Genomic DNA, 19,636 nt, shown 5'->3' on the forward strand with positions numbered 1-19,636 from the left:
ATGCTGTCCCTACTCCCTTTCCTTGCTCATGTTTTATTTTCTGTAATTTTCTCCTGGCCTGCCCTTCTCCCTCCTCCCGGTCTGTCTCTTTTAACTTGCATCTCATCCTCTCTTTAACAGTCCAGCTGGGTGATCCAGGTAGAATTAGCCATTGGGCCAGAGGAAGGAATCAGCTACCTCACTGACAAGGGGTCCACGGTGAGTTTCTACAAAGAACATAAAGTAAAACTCATCCAGGTTTATTGCACTCTAGTTCATGATCAAAGAAAACTAACGAGTGTAGTTCACATGTTTTACTTTAATTTCTTGCGTGTGTTGCTCTGTCCTCAGCCCACCCATCTAGCAAATTTTAATCAAGTCCAGTCCATCCAGTACTCAGCTATGGAGGAAAAGGACAGGAAAGGCATGCTACAACTGAACGTAGCCGGAGCTGCTGAGGTATCACTACCCTCTCTGTTACTGTGATAAACTATGGAAAACTTGACTGTTGGCAAATAACAATTTTTCCATCTTATTTTACATACATGTAGTTAAAAAAGATCACATTTTGTTATATAATAATCATCCATCAACTCTTTATGAGCTTTTTATGAAGAAAAATGTTTGCTTGAGTCTTGTGAGGTAAGTAGAAGGTTTTAAGGTACCTTTTTTTCTTTGTAGGTGATATTTTACTATTGTTTCACTTGGCAGCGTCATTCTGACCTCTAAAGATCAAAAGCTATTCTCACTGTGTTGCTTAGTTTGTCTACAAGAGTGGTTTGGTTTACTGTTACCTATATGATTTGATGTACTCACATGTAAGACATGCATGTATGATGAGTTTTTCTTGAACATAAGGGCTGAAAATTTCTAGTGATTTGCTTTGTTTGTGTTTATGTATGTGTTTGAAATAATAGCTATCTGTAACAGGCCTACTATGCTGTGTTTGTGTAGCCTCTCACAGTTACGACAGCATCTCTCACCACGGCGGAGAACTTGGCTGACTTGATTGATGGTTACTGTCGACTCGTATCCATGGAAACTCACTCCTTCATTATCAGAGTTCAGAAAGGTAAAGTTTGATCGCTCCTATATGTCAGTTAGTTTTTTTTGTTTGTTTTTAAATTGATGGTATGAAACTTTTCTTCTGTGCAAAAATGTATTTTCTAGGGTTTGTAGGGATAGAATGGTAAAAATAGAAAATACTTGTCCTTACACTGCTGGATGTATTTCAACAATTTCTGTTCTCATGACATTTGGTTTTCTTTGTGCTGTGCATACAGCCATGTGTTGTGTGAGTGAGGACACATTATTCATTGGAAATTCATATTTCTGTCCTCTAGAGGGAGAGAGAGCGCTGCCTTCCATCCCAAAGTAAGTACAGACCTCATCCTTGGTATAGTTATATATATAAAAGGAAAGAGTTGCCATGTTCCAAGATCAGTAACTGTATTTTTCTTTTTTTCTGTCAAACTGACCATGTGTGGTTTGGAGCCCTGATGACAGAGTTTTACTGAAAATAAAAGGCCCATAGCACTAAATAATGTGCATGTAGAGACTTGTAACTTGATATCAGAATAAACCACAATACTATATTTACATCAAATTAATTTCCAGGGAATTGTGGTTTTGAGAATTGAGTATTATGTAAGTAAACACAGACAAGAGCATTTCTATTGTAAAGTCTTTCAGCAATGCTTTGTCAAAGTTCTGCTCAGTTAAAATTCAGAAGAAAGTGACTGCTGATAGTAAAGTTCAGAGGAGGAATACAGAAGCTGCAGCGAATTCATTCTTTTACTTTTATGCCCGGTTTTGGTTTGGGCTGCATTTTTTGTTTTGCAGCTTTATTTTCCGAAAAGCTTCCGGGAAAGAACCCTGTAATTTACATTTTCACTGCAAATAGAGATTTTGAATTAATTCTAATTAAATGCGTGAAAGCTTTCGTACGCTTTGAAATGACAACAGTGAACCATTGTTTTCTTGGGCTTTGTTGTTGCTTTTTTTTTCTAATGCACTTCCTTTCCTCCATTTAATCTAAAATTATATAACTAATGGCAAGTTGTGGAGAATTAGAGGGAATATGGGGACCTTTAAAAAGTTTGTGAACAGAAAAAAACTGAACAAAAACCCTCAAATGTATTTTTTTCCCCCCAATAAATGAGCCGTTTGGGTTTTTTGATGCACAACTTTCCTAATGCCCACAGCGTTTTATTTGTTTATCTGTAGCTGTTGCAGCCGGGTAGATTAGCATGATTATGTTTATCTATCAGCTGTTTAAATTCAGCCTCCAGCAGTTTATCTTTGTTTTGGTCATTTCAGCTCAAATCTGTCCCGCTCTCTCTTTTATCTTTCTCCCACTCTGTGGCTCTGGTCAAATAAGGATATAAGTTTAGGAGCCAAATATTTTCCACTTAGGGTTTTTAAACACTCTTGAAGTCTCCTCCTCTTGCTTTCATTCGCTCACTCCCTTTGCTCACCCACCCTCTCTTTTCCCTTCTGTCTGTTGCTGTCTGTGATGTAAAAAGATAGTAGTAGAGCTCAGCTGATATAGGAAAAAGAAACCACGGCAAAAGGAGAGAGACAGTAAGGATTAGTTTACCTTTGAAGAGTTGCATGTGTGCAATGCATGTGGAGAACAGCTTCCATCGTTTCTCCTTTTCCTTTTTTTTACCGTTAACTTTAAAAATCGCTGATATTGATGTTATGGAGGCATAAATGTAGTTAGTGTATTTTTGTGTGTGTGTCTGTGCAACTGTTGTCTGATTTGCTCTTGGCTCCTTTTCTCTAGACTTTCTAACAGTGAAAAAAAGTTAGAAGCAGTCCGGAGTGGAGTAAGAGCGATCTCTGTCTCAGGTAAGATACAAAATCAAGCACACTCACTCACAAAGAGGCAGGTTTAGGAGGAAGATGAGCAAGAGTCTGCTCATCTTCCTCGAAGCTTCCTCGGCTCCAGCTGTCTTCCCGTTGTTTCATAATTCAGCTTTTTGTTTTTTTCCCCTCTTACTCATTTTCCCCATCATAATCTCATTGTTTTCTCCTCTGTTGGGACAGCCTCTCCCTCTCCGTCATCCACTTTGTTCCTGCTTTCTTTTGTTTACATCTTCTCTCCTCATCTTTCTTCACTCTCTCACATCCATTCACTCTTGTTTTCTCTCTCACACTCTCATCCTCTCCCCCGCCCTATTGGCTGAAGATCTTGTGACATCGATGCCTCCTAAGCCAACCAAGGCGCGGCGTTTCCTCCTCCCCTTTGTCTTCTGTTCAGATTCGCCGCCCAACGGTATCCTCGGCTCTCATTGGACAGTTAGCAGAGGAGCATATCCACAAAATTGTGATGTGGCAGAGTGAAATTCCTGATTTGATGACCGCGCTTACTGAATAACTTCACATAAGGACACACAGACAGTCTTTACAAAACCCACAGTACTGAGGAATGTTAATTAAAATGTTACAGTAATAATATGTGGGTTGTTTAAGTGATTTATGGTACTCATTTAGTGCAGGATGGGTCCAAATATTTGACTCGCTCTTGGTTTGTTTTTTGTGGGGAGAGTTTTTCTACATTTTAGATCTAAAGTAAAAAGTGATTTTATGGCTAAAACACTTTCTGCTCCATCACAATCTGTCCCCTTCTGCTAAACTGTCTTTGACTTCGTTGCCTTGTTGCTTTGACTCATCCAGTCTTACACACACACACACACACACACACACACACACACACACACACACACACACACACACACACACTAACCACAATAACAGGTTATGTGATGCTTCGTAACCACACCAATGCTCACTAAAAATAAAAGACTGTAATACAAATTTAAAAAACGATTGGACAAATATCTCTGCCTGAGGTTTGTGTATGTTTTTGATGCATTAGGAATTTATTTCGTAGCCATTAGTAACCAGTCTTTACCCCTTACAAGTCTAATGAAGATGGATCTATTCTGTTACTTTCCAACATGTTTTTTTCCCCTATTGTATTGTTGTGAGTAGCAGTAGCATGTGATGACACACAGAGTGAATTGTTATTTCAGGACTCCAGTAAGCACATCTTGCTGGTGAGGTCACAACTGTGTTGTTTTTCATGAATGTTGCGGCCCAAAAGATTTATCATCTGACAAATCCCAAATGTACACTCACTGACCACTTTGTTAGGTACAGCAGGTTGGTTCCAGACTGGGCCTCTTAAGAGCTGCTTTAATTCTTCACGGGATAGATTCAGCAAGGTGCTAGACACATTCCTCTGAGTTCATATTAATGTGATCATGTCAAACACTTGCTGCAGATTTGTGAGCTGCGCATCCATGAGGAGAATCTCCCATTCTGCCACACTCCAAAGCACAAAGGTGCTCTGTTTGCTTGCTTTTGTGACTGTGGAGGATATTTGTGTACAGTCGTCCCTCGTTTATCGCATTAGTTACATTCTAAAAATAACCCGCGATAGGTGAAAACCGCAAAGTAGCCAACTTTATTCTTTACAATTATTATAGGTGTTTTAAAGCTGTAAAACCCCTCACTACACACTTTATACCTTTTTCTCAGATAGGCACGAACATTCTCTCACTTTTATCTCTTGTTTAAACACTCTAAAAGTTCAAACCTTCGTAGAAAAATGAATCCAGTATTATAGAATGGAACCAAAGGCACATGTGGTTGCCTTTGACGGTGCAAAACGTTTCGTCGACATTGTTGTGTTTGTTGGGGAGAAAACTTACAAACATGCAGTACAGCACTTCAGAGTCACACTGCTAGTGATCGAAGATTTATGTAAATTTGACAAGCTGAACGCATTTTGTACTGTACAGGAGACACGGCACGAGATTGATTGACAATGGTCTACAGCCAATCAGGATGCAGAAGACAATGCGCTGTTAAAAAAAAAGAAGGAAAAATTGCACAAAAAAAAGGTGAACCTCGTTATAGTGAGGGACCGCTGTACAATGAAATTGCTGTTATGTTCAAGAAACAAGTTTGAGATGATTTGAGCTCTGTGACATGATGGTTTATCCCGCTGGAAGCAGCCATCAGAGAATGGTTATACTGTGGTCATAAGGGAACAGACATGGTCAGCGACAATATTTAGTTAAGCTGTGGGGTTTGGTACTAAAAGGACCACACTGTGCCATACAGTGCTATACAAGACAAAATGAATCCATGCTTTTATGTTGTTTACACCAAATTTTGACCCAACTGTCTTAATGTCAGCAGAAATTGAGACTCAGCAGAAAAGGTGAGTTTCCTGTCTTATGTTGGCCAATGCTGGTGAAGTTGTGTGAACTGTAGTGTCAGTTTCCTGTTCTTAGCTGACAGGAGTGGCAACTGGTGAGTTCTCATGCTGCTTCAAGGTTTGACATGTTGTGCATTCAGAGATGCTCTTCTGCATACCTTGGTTGTAACCAGTGATTATTTGAGTCACTGTTGCCTTCTTATCAGCTTGAAGTAGACTAACCATTCTCCTCTGATCTCTGGCATCCACCAGGGATTCTCAGTCAGTGAACTGTCACTCACAGGATTATTTCTCATGTTCAGATCATTCTCTGTAAAGCCCAGAGTTAGTTGTTTAGGGAAATCCCAGTAGATCAGCAGTTAGCAAAATACAACAACCGTGACACAATCAGCATCTCTTAAATCACTTTTCTACCACATTCTGATGCTCAGTTTGAACATCTGCACATCGTCTCGATCATATATGCATGTATAAATGCACTGAGATGCGCACATGTGATTGGCTGATCACAAAATGATCATTAACGAGAAGTTTAACAGCTGTACCTAAATAAAGTGGTTAGTGAGTGTACATGAGAGATGTTGCCTGGTTCTTGGAACCATTTAGAAACACTGTCATCTCATCTTTAAACCAGCACAGCACCCTCCCACATGGTTGTTTCCAGTACTCTTAGCACTGTCTGTAGCAGAGTAGCGTATAGCAGAGCAGTGTCAACAAGTCAAGCTGCTAACTGTTTGTTCAATGCTAGAAAGTTACTAAACACTCATCCCTCATTTTCCTTTAATGCTAATGCTTTTAGCAACATGGGGAAGCTGCTATACTAGAAGGACTCATGGATTTTATTGGATGTTACACATCTACCAGAATCCCATCGCTCTATTCTGTGTACGTGTCAGTTGCGTGATATCCTGGATGGGTCATAATGCTGACCTCATGTCTCCAAGTGTCGCGTTGGCAGCTGTCATCAGTAACTAAAAAGACGGCTCGGAGAAACGAGTGTGAGAGTCTGGACAGCAGCTGCTTCATAGCCGAAACCTTTAAAAATCATCCAAACTTTTCCAAATGTGATAAACAGACCTGATAAATGCAACGCTTGGAATTTCAAGCTCAGCGTGTTTTAGTAAAACTCGCAAAAACAGCTTGTAAACTTTTACTCTCTTATATGCATTCAAAACTTTTCCACATTTCCCAGTTAAGATGGAAAAAATATGAAAAAAGCCAAAAATAATAAAGCGAAAAGTTGTCACTGGAGGCGTTCTCTTGTTCTAAGAATTGAGTGAGAAAATGAGGTATGTGAGAAACCTTGATCAGTTGTAACTGCCTGCTCACTGTATCCGTTCTTCCAATGAAACTCGCATATTAAACACAGCTGCATCCCCTGTCTGCTCACTGTAATTAACTCCCCAGCTCACATGCTTACAGCTTGACACACAGAACATACTTTATTGACACCACATTGGACTTATTGTCACTGTTTTCTACACATGTGTATTTTAACTGTACATGAGCCTGCACAGCATTAATTGAAGGAGATGTTAACGTTGCATTTTTTCCCCCTTCATTAGATTTTGGATTTTAACTAACTGCCCGCTGATTGTTTGGCTTTGCAGATCCTGCAACATCACCGTGTTGTTTCATGGCATGTCATGCTCTAACCTCTCTTCTCTCTCTCTCTCTCCTCTCTGCTCTGCCTCCTGCTTCTCTCTCTCTCTCGCTGCTGTTTGTCGTCCTCCTTCTCTGCTGTCCCGTTTCCTGCATGCTCTCCTGGACCCTGCAGAAGATCTTAGTGGGGATGGTAAAGTTATACTGTTGTTTATAATCTTTTGTTCTTATGTTCCTTCTTCCTAGTCCTCCTCCACCAAAACACTGCACTCTCCTGGGAAAGGGGAGTGCACGTTGTGGTGGTGTGAGAGAGAAAGTGTGTGTGTGAGTGCGGTATATGTGCTTTGTTGTGTGAATATTGTGTAATGTAATTTTAATACAAAATGATTGGATACATGGATAAATAACCTGTAAGCAAGAGTAGCATGCGATTTTATTATTGCATGTTTAAGTTGAGTGTTTGTGTGATTATCTCCTATTATTGTCTTCAAAGCCGAATGTCTGCTTTCATCCGGAAGGGACACCAAAAACAGAATTTGTGTATTCAGTGGTGTTTTCTCTTTACGGGAACGTCTGCAGCTGCTTCTCTCTGTCGTTCTCCACACACACACACACACACACACACACACACACACACACACACACACACACACACACACACACACACACAATTGGCTACACATATGCAAAATCGTGCACACGTGTACTCTTGTGCGTTCATGCACACACTTGCACACTCACGGAGAGGAGTTGGGAGAGGCTTGCTGGATTCGAGAGCGGGTGCATTCCTGGCTATAATGGGCCAGCTAGATCGCACACATACACACAAATTCCCTCTCTACCGAAAGCTGAAATGCAGAGTTAGGCCTCTCAAGCTTAGAAAGGGTTGTTTCTGTAGAACACATCCCAAACCACACTGGGGTTTAATATGCAGAGTGATACAGAGTGACCTCTTAGTAAAAACTAAAACCATTTCTTTCATAGACTCAGACAATTTATGCAAGCTACACAAAATACTCAAAAAACTAGAGTGTAGCTTCTATCCCCAACTGGATTTTATTGGATTTTTGTACATGTAAAAACGTGAAGAAAAAAAGTAAAATGCAAAAATGAACAGGTATTCTGTTAGTACATTTTTTTTAAATCAACGACTCAGAATCAGCTTTTGCCCAACAGTTTATCTAATGATCAAATCAAGATGATTTTAATAAGCCTCTAAATGTTGTTTCGTTCCCCTCTTGCGAAATATAAGTCATGCGTAGCAATGGTTAAATAAATGGATGCCTGTTTAATTAAAAGGTTTTTCTTAGCATCTTGCAAAAATAGGGAAATGTGTTCTATAATAGCAGTAACAATGACATTTGTACTACAGTCACACAAGGGAAAACAGTGGTTGAAAACCGCGGCATGCCCAAAATTATTGCAATTGTGTCCAATGAGCAAGCAATCTCATTGCCTTTGAAATGGGTGCTTCAGAGATGCGGATCAAGTCTGCAGCCACTTGTAGTCGGCTGCTGCTTTCCAAGAGATTTTGGCGCATTTGCTGCCAGTTTGAGATTGAATGTGGTGAAGCTGGTAGGTTATTAGTAACAATGTGGTGATAAACTGGTAAAAGTTAAAAATCTGTTGGTGTTGACACACACACACACACAGAGAAATTTATTCATATTTAACTGTTATTAATTCACACTTACATTCCACAGTATTAATGTAGACTGTGAATGTGCTACTTACATTCACAGCACAGCAAGAACCGCAAGATTCAAGATTGAAACAGAAATTTCTCCACAAAGAGTGTTCTAGTTGTTGCAGGAGAGCAATTTAACTGTAAAGTAACACGAGCGCTCAGCAAGCTTGTTTTTATATAGGATTATAACTAGAGCCAGTGGAGGCCCCTGTTGCAAAGACAAGGGACATATTCCACATATTGCACACATACTGACTCTGATTGATTGCAGTATGCTAGCAATCTGTGTTTATAAATTAGACAGCAATCATTTGGAAACCTTCTCCAATCTGTCGTGGACGTTTTAAGTTCTTGGACAGAGTCAGGATAGGTGTTTCCCCCCCCCCCCTAGATTCTGTGTTTTATGTAAAGCTAACAGCTAACCACACAAATATCAGAGTTTTTATCAATCACATTATGCGACTCTGAGCAAATATACACGTTCCACAATATTCAAATATAACTTTGCTCACTAATAGAACAAAATAAGTGCAGTTTATGTTGTCAACCATCCGGTGTATTGTTTGGCCCGCCTTATTTAAAATGACTATGCAGCTAGCCCGTAGTTCCTCTACAAGTCTGGCTTCAGAGACTTTTCCTGAGAAAAGCAGCCACAGGCTTTAGAAAAGGATTTTTGATTAAATTTAGGAACACATTTCCCACAGTCCCTGATAAATCCCGAGCAGAGCTGCGAGGGGAGCAGGACAGCAGATGTTTGACTCTTGTTTCCAACAGCTGAGTCTGCACACTGATTTTATTTTAAACGCCGCCATCTGGTTAGGATTGACTCGGTCCATGTTTCCCCGTCTTTTTTCTTCTTCTTCTTCTTCCTCCTGGCTCTCTTCTCTCTCTGGCTATCTGTCTGATTCTGCACAGATTTCACCCTAAATACTACCATCTGCTCCCTTGACAGCTAGACCCAACATTGCTCCTTCCTCTTCTGTGCATTTCTCCCTCAATGCTTCTTCCTCTTCACTGAGTTTTCAACTAGTCTCCTTACTGTTTTGCCTTTCATTTTCTGTTTGTCCCTGCTTTGTGTCTTCATCTCATCTCTTTTACTTTTCTTTACCTCCTCCTCCTCCTTCTCCTCTACCGCCACCACAGTAAGTCCCTCCCTGCAAACCAGCTGCTCTCACACAGACAGATATTCACAACACATGCTCAGCTGACGCTATCCGCCAAGTGTTTTTGTGTGTGTGTGTGGGTGTGTGTGTGGGTGTGTGTGTGTCTGTGTGTGAAAGAAGGCGAGAGAAAGGCAGAGCAAGAAGCTACGTGGGTGTTTCTCTGCTCGGGAGTTGTTCAAACTCTGAGTTAGCTTCATGCTTTAAGTTTAGGGTGGGTTTCTTCTCGGGTGTTTGTGTCATGGACCCTTCTTAACGGTAAACCAGTTTTTGTGTCATCATTTGTACCAAGTGTGTTTTAATGTCTTGCTATTGTGCGTGTGTGTGTGTCATGTTTCAGAAACCGATGACTATGCAGAGATAGTTGATGAAGAGGACACCTACACCATGCCCTCAAGTAAGTCACTTATTCAGTTTGCTCTCTTTCTAAACTCATTTGTACTTAAGGACTCTTAAGAACTCAGCTTCTGTTGCACTGGCACACGGCAGCTATAAATTTCTCGTACTCAAACAAACGTTAATTTCATTCTGCTCCCTAATAAGCGAGGTTGTGGTGTGAATCGCTTCCAAGAAACACACTCGCACAACGAACCCGAGGAGTTGCATTAAACCGCGTTTGGTTAGGCAGCAGCTATCAAATTCTGGCCGGTTTTCCTTCATCCTTTCTAAACAGCAGAGACGCTAAAGGCCGCAGCTTGTGCCATGTACGTGTGGTCATGGAGACGCATCACATCTGTCGGATTCATTCATGCGTTTGTCAAAAGCCTGAATGTGCTGGTTTGTTTGGCTGTAGTTCTGTAAGTAGTCGTGGCTTTAGCTCCATTATTTTTAATGTGGCTGTTTTGGCCAGTTCAGAGTACTTATGTGTTTGATTGTGCGGCCAACTTTGAAAATGGACTGTTCTCTTTCCCCCCACAGTCTTTTTCTATCTGTATCTGTCTTGGCTCTTTCTTTCTTTCTTTGTCCTTTTTTTTGCTTTGCTTTGCTTTTTTTGGTCTCCTTTAGGAGACTTCCTCTAATCAGACTCACTGCAGACATATTTTCCTATCCTGTGTCTGACTTTGTATGTGTGTCCATGTCCTACCGGCTGCTGAATGTATAAAATAAATCTGTAAAACGGTAACAGCTGGAGAGCAAGCTTAGATCTTTGAATTATTCTGTGGCGGTATCGACAATTATCAGATAATGAGCAAAGTTGGCCAGTTATTGTTGTCTGCGCACGTTTGTGTGTTTGTTTTCTGAGCTAGTTTCAATCTTAAAGCTGCTGCCTGGCTCTCCCCCCGTCTCTTCATCTCCATCTCTTTCTCTCTTCCTCTTTCCCCCCCATCGCCAACACAGTGAGCTATGGAGTAGTTGAAGGTAAAACTCCCTCTCTCTCTTTCATTCTCTCTCGTTATTTTTCTTTTCCAGGAATCGTAGTGTTTTACATCGTAGTGTTTTTGACCATGACCTCCAGTAAGCGCATTGAAAAGCCAGTAATGAATAAGCATTAGCTGTTTATTTGATCTTTAACACCTGGAAAAGAAAAAAAAGACTTAAATTGTTGTTGAGTTTTGTTTTGGCTTTTTCTTTTCTTTTCTTACTCAGTGGTATTTTTTATCTTGTAGATCGCAGCTCGTAAAGGTGAACTCGGGCGTCGGAACTGAGCGAGAGCCAATCCATAAACAAATCATTATGCTTCAGTACATATAACACTTTGTACTGAAGTACACTAATAAGTCAATCAGAACTTGGGAACATGAAGTAAAGGCAGACCTCTGGAACAACCTAACAGCATTTGTTGTGTTTTGGCTTGGCTCTCCTTGCACCATCCTGCTGTTATCGTGTCTTTACTACTTTTTAAAATTTGTTTCTTTTTAAATTGTGTTTTGTGGTTATGGTTCTTTCACAACTTCTTTTATGTTTGAAGAAATTATTAATTTCCTGAAAGTGAATATCAGTGTGGTTTTAATTACAGTAAATCTTTCATAATGGAATGTGTGTTTGGTTACTGCTGAACTGGTTTTGTTTGGGTTGGTTGAATCCAAACAACAGAGCTCTGTTTAGCCTGACGGACAATTAAACTTGTAAAGAATAAGTTCCCGATGGTGAACGACCCCAATAAACCTTTTCAACTTGAGCTTCCTGCGGTTAGTTGGCAACTGACATTACTACACCGCCGCAGAAATGCTTCCGGGCTTTTTCAGCAAGGCGGAAATATTAATAACGCTTTAATGTCAAAAAAACAAGCAGTTTCTCTCCAATCCTTCTGGATACACTCTGTGAAAGTTAGGGTTAGATGCAGGCACTGACTTCATCAAGCAGTGTTTAGTTTCAGTCCGTATGAGAGGTGCTCAGAGATCTCCAGACTTTTTCCCAAATTGAAATTCTTTTTCACAACTACTTGATCGTATTTTTCCCCGCAGTTTCTCTGCAACATCACTACAGACGTCATTAGAGGAACAAGTGCATTATACTGGGACACTCGTGTGCATGTTCATGTTGTATGTTGTTGGTGTGTTTGCAGATCTGTGTTGCAGCGTGCATGTTTTACCATTGATCTAGTTAGAGGGGAAGAGGCTTGATCCAGGTCCTACTGTTTTAGGTTTGTTGTAAAGTGAAACTAGTGCCAATGGATGGGGTTTGCCTAAAAGGGCAGCGTAAGACTGCCAGAATGATAGAAATAATTTAAAGCTAACTTAGAAGCATATTGTGGAAACTTTTCCACAATAAACTATCTAAATATATATATTTATCTTGCTTAAACCTCATCCATGGTGTTGAAATAAATGCCACATGTGACAGGTTCTTGCTTTTTTTTCATCCACTGAAAATGCCCTTACTTCCTTCCCTATTCTTTTTCCTTTCCTCTTCTTACTCTGCCTCTCAGCGCGGGACTATGAGATCCAGAGGGACAGGATAGAGTTGGGCCGCTGCATTGGAGAGGGTCAGTTTGGAGATGTACACCAAGGAGTCTACAACTGTCCAGTATGTGAAAACACACCAACATGCGCACCTCTCTGTTAATGCGTGTGGGCCAAAAGGCTTGTACAGTCTTGCTGTGTTATTTCGGCGAGCTTTACAGTGTATCATCTGTTAACTCCTGTCTCGTGTGCTGTTTGTTTGCAGGACAAAGCATCTCTAGCTGTCGCCATTAAGACCTGTAAGAACTGTACCTCTGACAGCGTCAGAGAAAAGTTCCTGCAAGAAGCACGTAAGATGCAATTTTGTGTGTTTGTCAGTGTGTCTCACATCACATTAGCATTAAATGCATGATGATGCTATTACAGTCTTTTTTCCTTGCAGTGACAATGCGTCAGTTTGACCATCCTCACATTGTTAAGCTGATCGGCGTGATTACAGAGAACCCAGTGTGGATCATCATGGAGCTGTGTACTCTTGGAGAGGTAACCCTCATACTGTGTGTGTGGGATAATCTTGGTATTCGAGTTCTCTTGAGATGGCAAGAGCCATAAAAAGCTCAGTCTTGGTATGTCAGCGTGGTTCATCTTTTAACAGTGCCTCTGTCATTTCCTCCCTTTGTTTTCTCTCTCTGTCAACAGTTGCGCTCGTTCCTTCAGGTGAGGAAGTACAGTCTTGACCTGGCCACGCTCATCCTGTATGCCTACCAGCTCAGCACAGCTCTGGCCTACCTGGAGAGCAAACGCTTTGTACACAGGTAAACACACACACATATGCTTCTGTAGCCTGATTGAGGTGGGGGGGAGTGGAGGGCTCAGACTATTAGTGCCAACACCACAGATTATACTGAAATTGAATTAAAAAGGCATTTTCAACTACACGAACACCTGCAGGACTTTCAGTTTCTTATATAATCTCAAAACATATAAAAGTGCAAAATTATATTTCCTTTAATGACAACATTCTCTGAAGATCTTCCCACATTCACCCTGCCTTGTTACAATTTTACCAGTTTACTCAACAGTGAGATTTCCGACTCATGAATCATCATTTTGCATCACAAATGACAGTTGGGGTGTTACACAATCGGATGCACATATGTCACAAATGAAGCATTACATTGTGAGTCTGTGAGTGTGCGTGTGTAAGGATAATATATTATGTTTCATAAATATAATGTTACAGTTACACACGGATCACAGCAGTAGGTTTTAGGTTTTCTTTTTTCCTGCTTTTTAAAAAAAAAAAAAAAAAAAAATAGGGATATAGCAGCTCGCAACGTGTTGGTCTCTGCGGTGGACTGTGTGATGCTTGGAGACTTTGGTCTATCACGATACATGGAGGACAGCTCTTACTACAAAGGTAATGAAACAACAAAACATTCAGTCGGATTTTAAGTATCCTTAGAGTTTCTGTGTAATTTCCACATTAACAGGTGTGTAAAAAGGCTCCTGTGAATTCTATAAAATGGGGAAACAAAGAAAGTGCAATGCTGACCTGAAACCAGCCAGTAGTCTTAGTTTAAATAACATTTAGCTGCCAGTGCGTTACCACCATCTACTGGTGACATCACGTTATATCAGCTGTTCTCTGCGTTACCAACTCATTGCAGCCTTTTTGTTGAAACACTAACTGGTGATAAATTTTTCTATTCTCTACCTTAGTGCTTATCTCTGTGTCTGTGTTTGTGTCTCAGCTTCTAAAGGTAAACTTCCCATTAAGTGGATGGCTCCTGAATCTATCAATTTTAGGAGATTCACGTCTGCAAGTGACGTCTGGATGTTCGGTGAGTTTTTTTTTTTTTTCTAATCCAGCGCCACTGTGTGATGATGTGATTCATCACTGTAGGTGACTTTTGCGTGTCTGCGTCTCCCCCATAGGCGTATGCATGTGGGAGATCTTGATGTACGGCATCAAGCCCTTCCAGGGGGTGAAAAACAATGACGTGATTGGCAGGATAGAAAACGGGGAGCGCCTGGCGATGCCTCCCCAGTGTCCGCCCACCCTCTACAGTTTGATGACCAAATGTTGGTCATATGACCCCAGCAAGCGTCCGCGATTCACTGAACTCAAAACACAACTCAGGTAAAAAATAAACATAAAAAAAGTATTAAAAATATTAATAATTAAAAAAATGTTTACATGGTTATTTAATTAATGAGGTAGTTTAAAGGTAGTTTTTAATAATTTGCTTTAGGTGTAAAACTTTGATGTTGTTGCCATAATAGAGATGGCCTCTGTCTCAATCTGACCCCATGGAATAATTTTGCCTTGAGTTTTTCTTCTTCTTCCTTTTCATTAAGTTTAATTAGTACTAAAAACATGACATTGTTTGTTTTAATTTCTCTAAAAATCTTTGACTTTCAGTACATTGGTCAAGATGAAATAGTGCACTAAACCAAAAGAGTGCATGACCGCTCGATTCAATTTTCTCTCTGCCAATGTTTTAATTTCTGAAGCACGATACTGGAGGAAGAGAAGCTCCAGCAAGAAGAGAGACTCCGAATGGAAATGAGGAGACAAGTCACCGTTTCATGGGACCCAGATGAAGCACCACCTAAAGTAAGAATCAATGACTGTTTGTGCTCGATCTGCCTTTTTGAAATCATTTGTTTCCCATCCTCCCATACCCTTGTTATTTCTTGTATGTCTGTGCAAGTCTTTGTTGTGGCTGATTAACACAAATGGTTTTCTCCGTGTTTGTAGCCTAGCAGACCAGGTTACCCCAGTGAAGGCTTCGTCAGCAACTCCCCGCACAACCACTTCCCGGTAAACAGCACACAGAAGCACACAGATCTTCATCAGTGAGGAACCTGTGCGTTCCTGTTCTGCCTTATTCAGATTCAGCTGTCCTGGGAAGCACTACAGAGATAGATAGTGAGCTAGATGCTGTAAGACTTAATGTGGACAATGACAGTCCATTAATATATAAACCACTCCTTGTTAATGACTGACATCTATGCAGTCTGATATACTCTGCCATTATCTTAAACTGTGGTGAGCATAGTTTCATTGCACCTGACGAAGGTCACTTTGACCCACATGACATTTTACATCATCTGTGAAAAGATGGTTGAAAAAATGGCTTTTTTCCAAGCATCTGCACACAGCTGTACATGCCGTAAGCAGTTACACAATTCTGTTGTTTCAAAACTGTCCTCCCCAATTTGTGTTAGATATTTACAAAAAGCAAAACAAAAAAGAAAAGTTGCTGCCAAGACAAATCTTTGGTCACGACTGAGCAAAAAATGCGAAAGGAAAACAATTCAGTCACCAGTTTCAAAAACAAACCTGTAAATGATATTCTGTAACACTAAAACAAAACAAAAAAATCTGTAAGGTTGTACAAATCAGCTCTAAGCGTGAATGCTGTCATCACAATAAGGCCAACCCAATAAAGTCTGTGTTAAGTCTGGAGTAGCTCTGACTGTCAGGCACACACTGCTGCATGTGTCTGAGTCAAAGAGAGACATGCAAGGACAGAAAGAGTTTGAGTGCAGTTATTCTTCTCCTCATAAACCAGGCAGACAGCAGGCATTTCCTGTAGTGCTAAAAGCCGCTTACTCGTGGACAAACACACACGGGTGCGCGCACACAAACACACACTAACAAATCAAAGCCACTCTTCAGCTCCTGGCAGCAAGCTTTTCTTTGGTCCTTATAAGGAGTGCGTAATTCAAACTGCCATTTAAGCCTAACTTGATAACATCGGACTTTAGATTAGCATCTGTATATTTCTGCATGCATTGCACACTAGACTGAGGTTTAAAGTGCATTTGAAGAGATTTTAACACTTTCTGAATCCATTTGCATGCCCGTCAGTGAAATAGTTACTGGCTTTGGTAGTGGTTTTTCATAAGTATTCATTGATTTCCTAGTGTTATTCTTATGTCGGTAGATTTCTGATTGTTTTGCCATCATCTGACTGGTTTAGAGCGTCTTTAAAAGCAGACTTTTTGTGAAAACGTAGACGTGGAAAGTTGAATGATAATCAAAGTTTTCTCTTCTGCTATTTTATTATCTGTGAATCCTTCGTCTTTTATGTCTTTGAGTCCCCATTTTCTCATTATTTCTTTCTATTGACGTCATTCTCTTTCCTACCAACACTGTTTTAGAGATAAAACTCTTAAATCTTCTAGTAACATAGAGCCAGATGTTGCAAAAGAGGAAGAACTTTACACTGCTTGTTTGTTCATAAATATTTTTGATTGTTTTCTTTGTCTGATTTTCTTTTCCACTTTCAATCTGTCCTCCTCCAGCAATCAGCCCATGGTGGTGTAGGTGGAGGAGTTGGAGGCAGCTATCCTCCTACTGATTCCTGGAATCCGCACAGACCTGAACATACTGCACCATGGAGCCCGAATATGGAGGTGTGCACCCACAAATGCATTTGACACAGAACTTTCACCAGTCAAACATGAATTTGTGTAACATCTCAGCCACTCACTGAACCCACTGTCGTAACTGTTTGTTGAATTTTTGCCTCATATCAAACACAGAAAACACATAGTGGTTAAAGCAGTTATGACCTGCATATGTGTTCTGTTTGGTTGCCAGGCGAAGCTAAAATTAAATCTCAAGATTTGTATCTGTGTGTTTGTGTGTGTGTAATTTACTTTTCGTTTTAGGCAACCTGAGCTGGTTACAGCACAGTAGTGCGGGACATGCACTTGAATTTTTCTGCAGTTTCTTTTCCAAGCAGACCAAACAAAGTGCTTCGTGCTAAGGAATCGTGTAACGGCATTTAAGAAATGTTGAACTACTGTCTTTCAAGCATTTTTATCAAACTATGAACAGTCATGTATGGGGGAAATAAGAGGTTTTGACAGGACTCTTGATGTAAAATGTTAAAGTTCATGACAGTACAATTAGAAAAAAAGGATTATTTGGAAGGATTTCCAGGAAAAAGCCTATTCTCTTTAAAAAGAAGATAGCAGTATGACTTGCATCTGAACAGTCCATACTTATGGAACAATGTCCTTTAGACAGCCTAAAGTGGATGTTATGTTTCAAAGTTATGTTTGGGCCATAATTCATCGAACATTTCTTTCTTTTTCTTTTTTTCTTTTTTTTTTTTTTTAGCAGTTACAGGATCTGGGCAACTTGCCGAACTCCTCTGTAAAACAAAGTATTCTGTGAGGCTACCTGTCCATCATTAAACCGGACAATAATCCCAAGCACAACAGCAAATCTTTGTAAGAAAGGACGAAAAACAAAAGTTCCAATGCCCAAGTCAATGTCCAGACTTTGAAATTTGAAATGATGTGGTGGGACCTTAAGAGAGCTGTGAATAAACAAATTCCCGTAAAGCCCAATGAACTGAGGAAAGTCGTACAGAAAATGCTTATTAAAAGTTATTGCAGCTAAAGCAGGTTCTACAAGCTACTGAATAATGGGGTGTGCTTAGTTTTTCCACAGGACTGACTAATTATAATCATTAAATCACGATAAGCAAGATTTATTCCTTCACTGCTACGTCTTGATAACAAGGCGCACCTAAGGACCTTTTTTTCCTCTCTCTCTCTCTCTTTCTACAGGACATTGGGTGTGTAGGTCAGGCTCTGATGGAGGAAAGGCTGATGATGCAGCAGCAACAGATGGAGGATGACCAGCGGTGGTTGGAGCAGGAGGAGAGCTTCATGGTAATTAAATTATACAGACTCATAGTGGCTGCATTTAAATATTCCCTCCTATTTTAGCTTTCTACATTGCCACTAGTGTTTTTTTTTTCTTTGTCACATCCATAGTGAAGATTATGAATCCAAAGCAAAATAAACTGGCGTAAGCAGGGCTTCAGTTGCCCCTTAAGTCAGCTAACCAAACCAGCATTATTTGTCTCTTTTCAGTATTAACATATGTGGCTTATTTATACTTTAAAAAGCAAACAAAAGACACAAATAAATTCAATTCCATTTTATTTATATAGCACCTAATCACAACAAGAGTTGCCTCAGGGCACTTTATATTGTAAGGTAAGACTACAATAATACAAAGAAAACAGAGAAATCCCCAACAAGCCGCTATTAGCAAGTGCTTTGGTGACAGTGGGAAGGAAAAACCTGCAGCAGCATCAGGGACAAGGAGGGGCAGCCAGCTCCCATGACCAGTTGGGGGTGAGCGACTGAAGAGAGGACAAAAACATGCTGTGGAATAGAGCCAGAGATGAATAATAACTAATAATTAAATGCAGAGCGGTGTATAAACACAGAGTGAAAAAGGTAACTGAAGAAGAAACACTCAATGCATCATGGGAATCTCTAAACTAAGGAAGAAATCAAGGTCACCTGATTCAACCCTGACTATATGGTTTATCAAAAAGGAAAGTTTTAAGCCTTATCTTAAAAGTAGCAACAGTATCTGTCTCCCGAATCCAAACTGGAAGCTGGTTCCACAGAAGAGGGGCCTGACAGCTGAAGACTCTGCCTCCCATTCTACTTTTAAATCCTCTAGGAATCACAAGTAAGCCTGCAGTCAGAGAGTGGAGAGCTCTAATGGGCTGATACGGTACTATAAGGTCATTAAGATAAGATGGGACCTGAGTATTCACCTGATTATTCAAGACCTTGTGAAGAGCATGTGAGGAGCAGGATTTTAAATTTAATTCTGATTTAACAGGGAGCCAATGAAGAGATGCCAGCATAGGAGATATCTGCTCTCTTCCTTGTCACTGTCAGTACTCTTGCTGCAGATAAAATAAAGGCATATTTTACAACAGCAAATCATTTTGATTGCGAAATGGAACAAAAATCCAAATAAATACTTTATGAAGATGTAAATATAAAATTAGTGAGAGATTTTTTCCCACTTGGTAAACCCTCTTCGTGTCCACTGTTGTTGCCAGACGAGCTGCAGAATGTCTTTTTCAGATCTTTGAACTGGCTCAGTTGTGCATGCTTGATTTATCTCATCAGACACTGAGAAATCCCCAAAAAGGAGCCAAAATACTGCTTTTGCAAAACAAGTCTGTTTTTCTCCTCTGCTCAGGTCAGATTGTTTCTCTGCTTGTCTCGATGGCCTGTTTTTCAATTTTAAGACAAATGTTGGAGAGCTGAAAGGCAGTGAAAAAAATCAAGC

At 40.2% G+C, this 19,636-nt stretch overlaps 1 protein-coding gene across 8 annotated transcripts in view; it reads left to right on the top strand.

Moving 5' to 3' along the window:
• ptk2aa (protein tyrosine kinase 2aa) overlaps positions 1-19,636 on the top strand; it is a 53,612-nt gene that overhangs the window by 26,347 nt on the left and 7,629 nt on the right. For 3 of the 8 annotated variants that reach the window (XM_085446817.1, XM_085446811.1, XM_085446819.1), the window contains 19 exons: positions 121-198; positions 331-438; positions 934-1,051; positions 1,323-1,353; positions 2,768-2,832; positions 6,990-7,007; positions 10,002-10,058; positions 11,000-11,020; positions 12,531-12,628; positions 12,770-12,854; positions 12,947-13,047; positions 13,204-13,319; positions 13,824-13,924; positions 14,259-14,348; positions 14,443-14,647; positions 15,022-15,124; positions 15,269-15,331; positions 16,822-16,932; positions 18,100-18,204. In XM_085446817.1, coding sequence (XP_085302943.1) covers positions 121-198; positions 331-438; positions 934-1,051; positions 1,323-1,353; positions 2,768-2,832; positions 6,990-7,007; positions 10,002-10,058; positions 11,000-11,020; positions 12,531-12,628; positions 12,770-12,854; positions 12,947-13,047; positions 13,204-13,319; positions 13,824-13,924; positions 14,259-14,348; positions 14,443-14,647; positions 15,022-15,124; positions 15,269-15,331; positions 16,822-16,932; positions 18,100-18,204 — 1,674 coding nt within the window. Of the gene's footprint in view, positions 1-120; positions 199-330; positions 439-933; positions 1,052-1,322; positions 1,354-2,767; positions 2,833-3,172; positions 3,260-6,989; positions 7,008-10,001; positions 10,059-10,999; positions 11,021-12,530; positions 12,629-12,769; positions 12,855-12,946; positions 13,048-13,203; positions 13,320-13,823; positions 13,925-14,258; positions 14,349-14,442; positions 14,648-15,021; positions 15,125-15,268; positions 15,332-16,821; positions 16,933-18,099; positions 18,205-19,636 lie in introns of all 8 variants that reach the window. The other 5 variants (XM_085446816.1, XM_085446820.1, XM_085446813.1 and 2 more) reach the window with 4 other exon arrangements.

Source organism: Copadichromis virginalis, linkage group LG22, assembly GCF_057382275.1.
Source record: "Copadichromis virginalis isolate Kocher_CV1m ecotype Utaka linkage group LG22, C_Virginalis_male_GT1.1, whole genome shotgun sequence".
Classification (NCBI taxonomy): Eukaryota; Metazoa; Chordata; class Actinopteri; order Cichliformes; family Cichlidae; genus Copadichromis; species Copadichromis virginalis.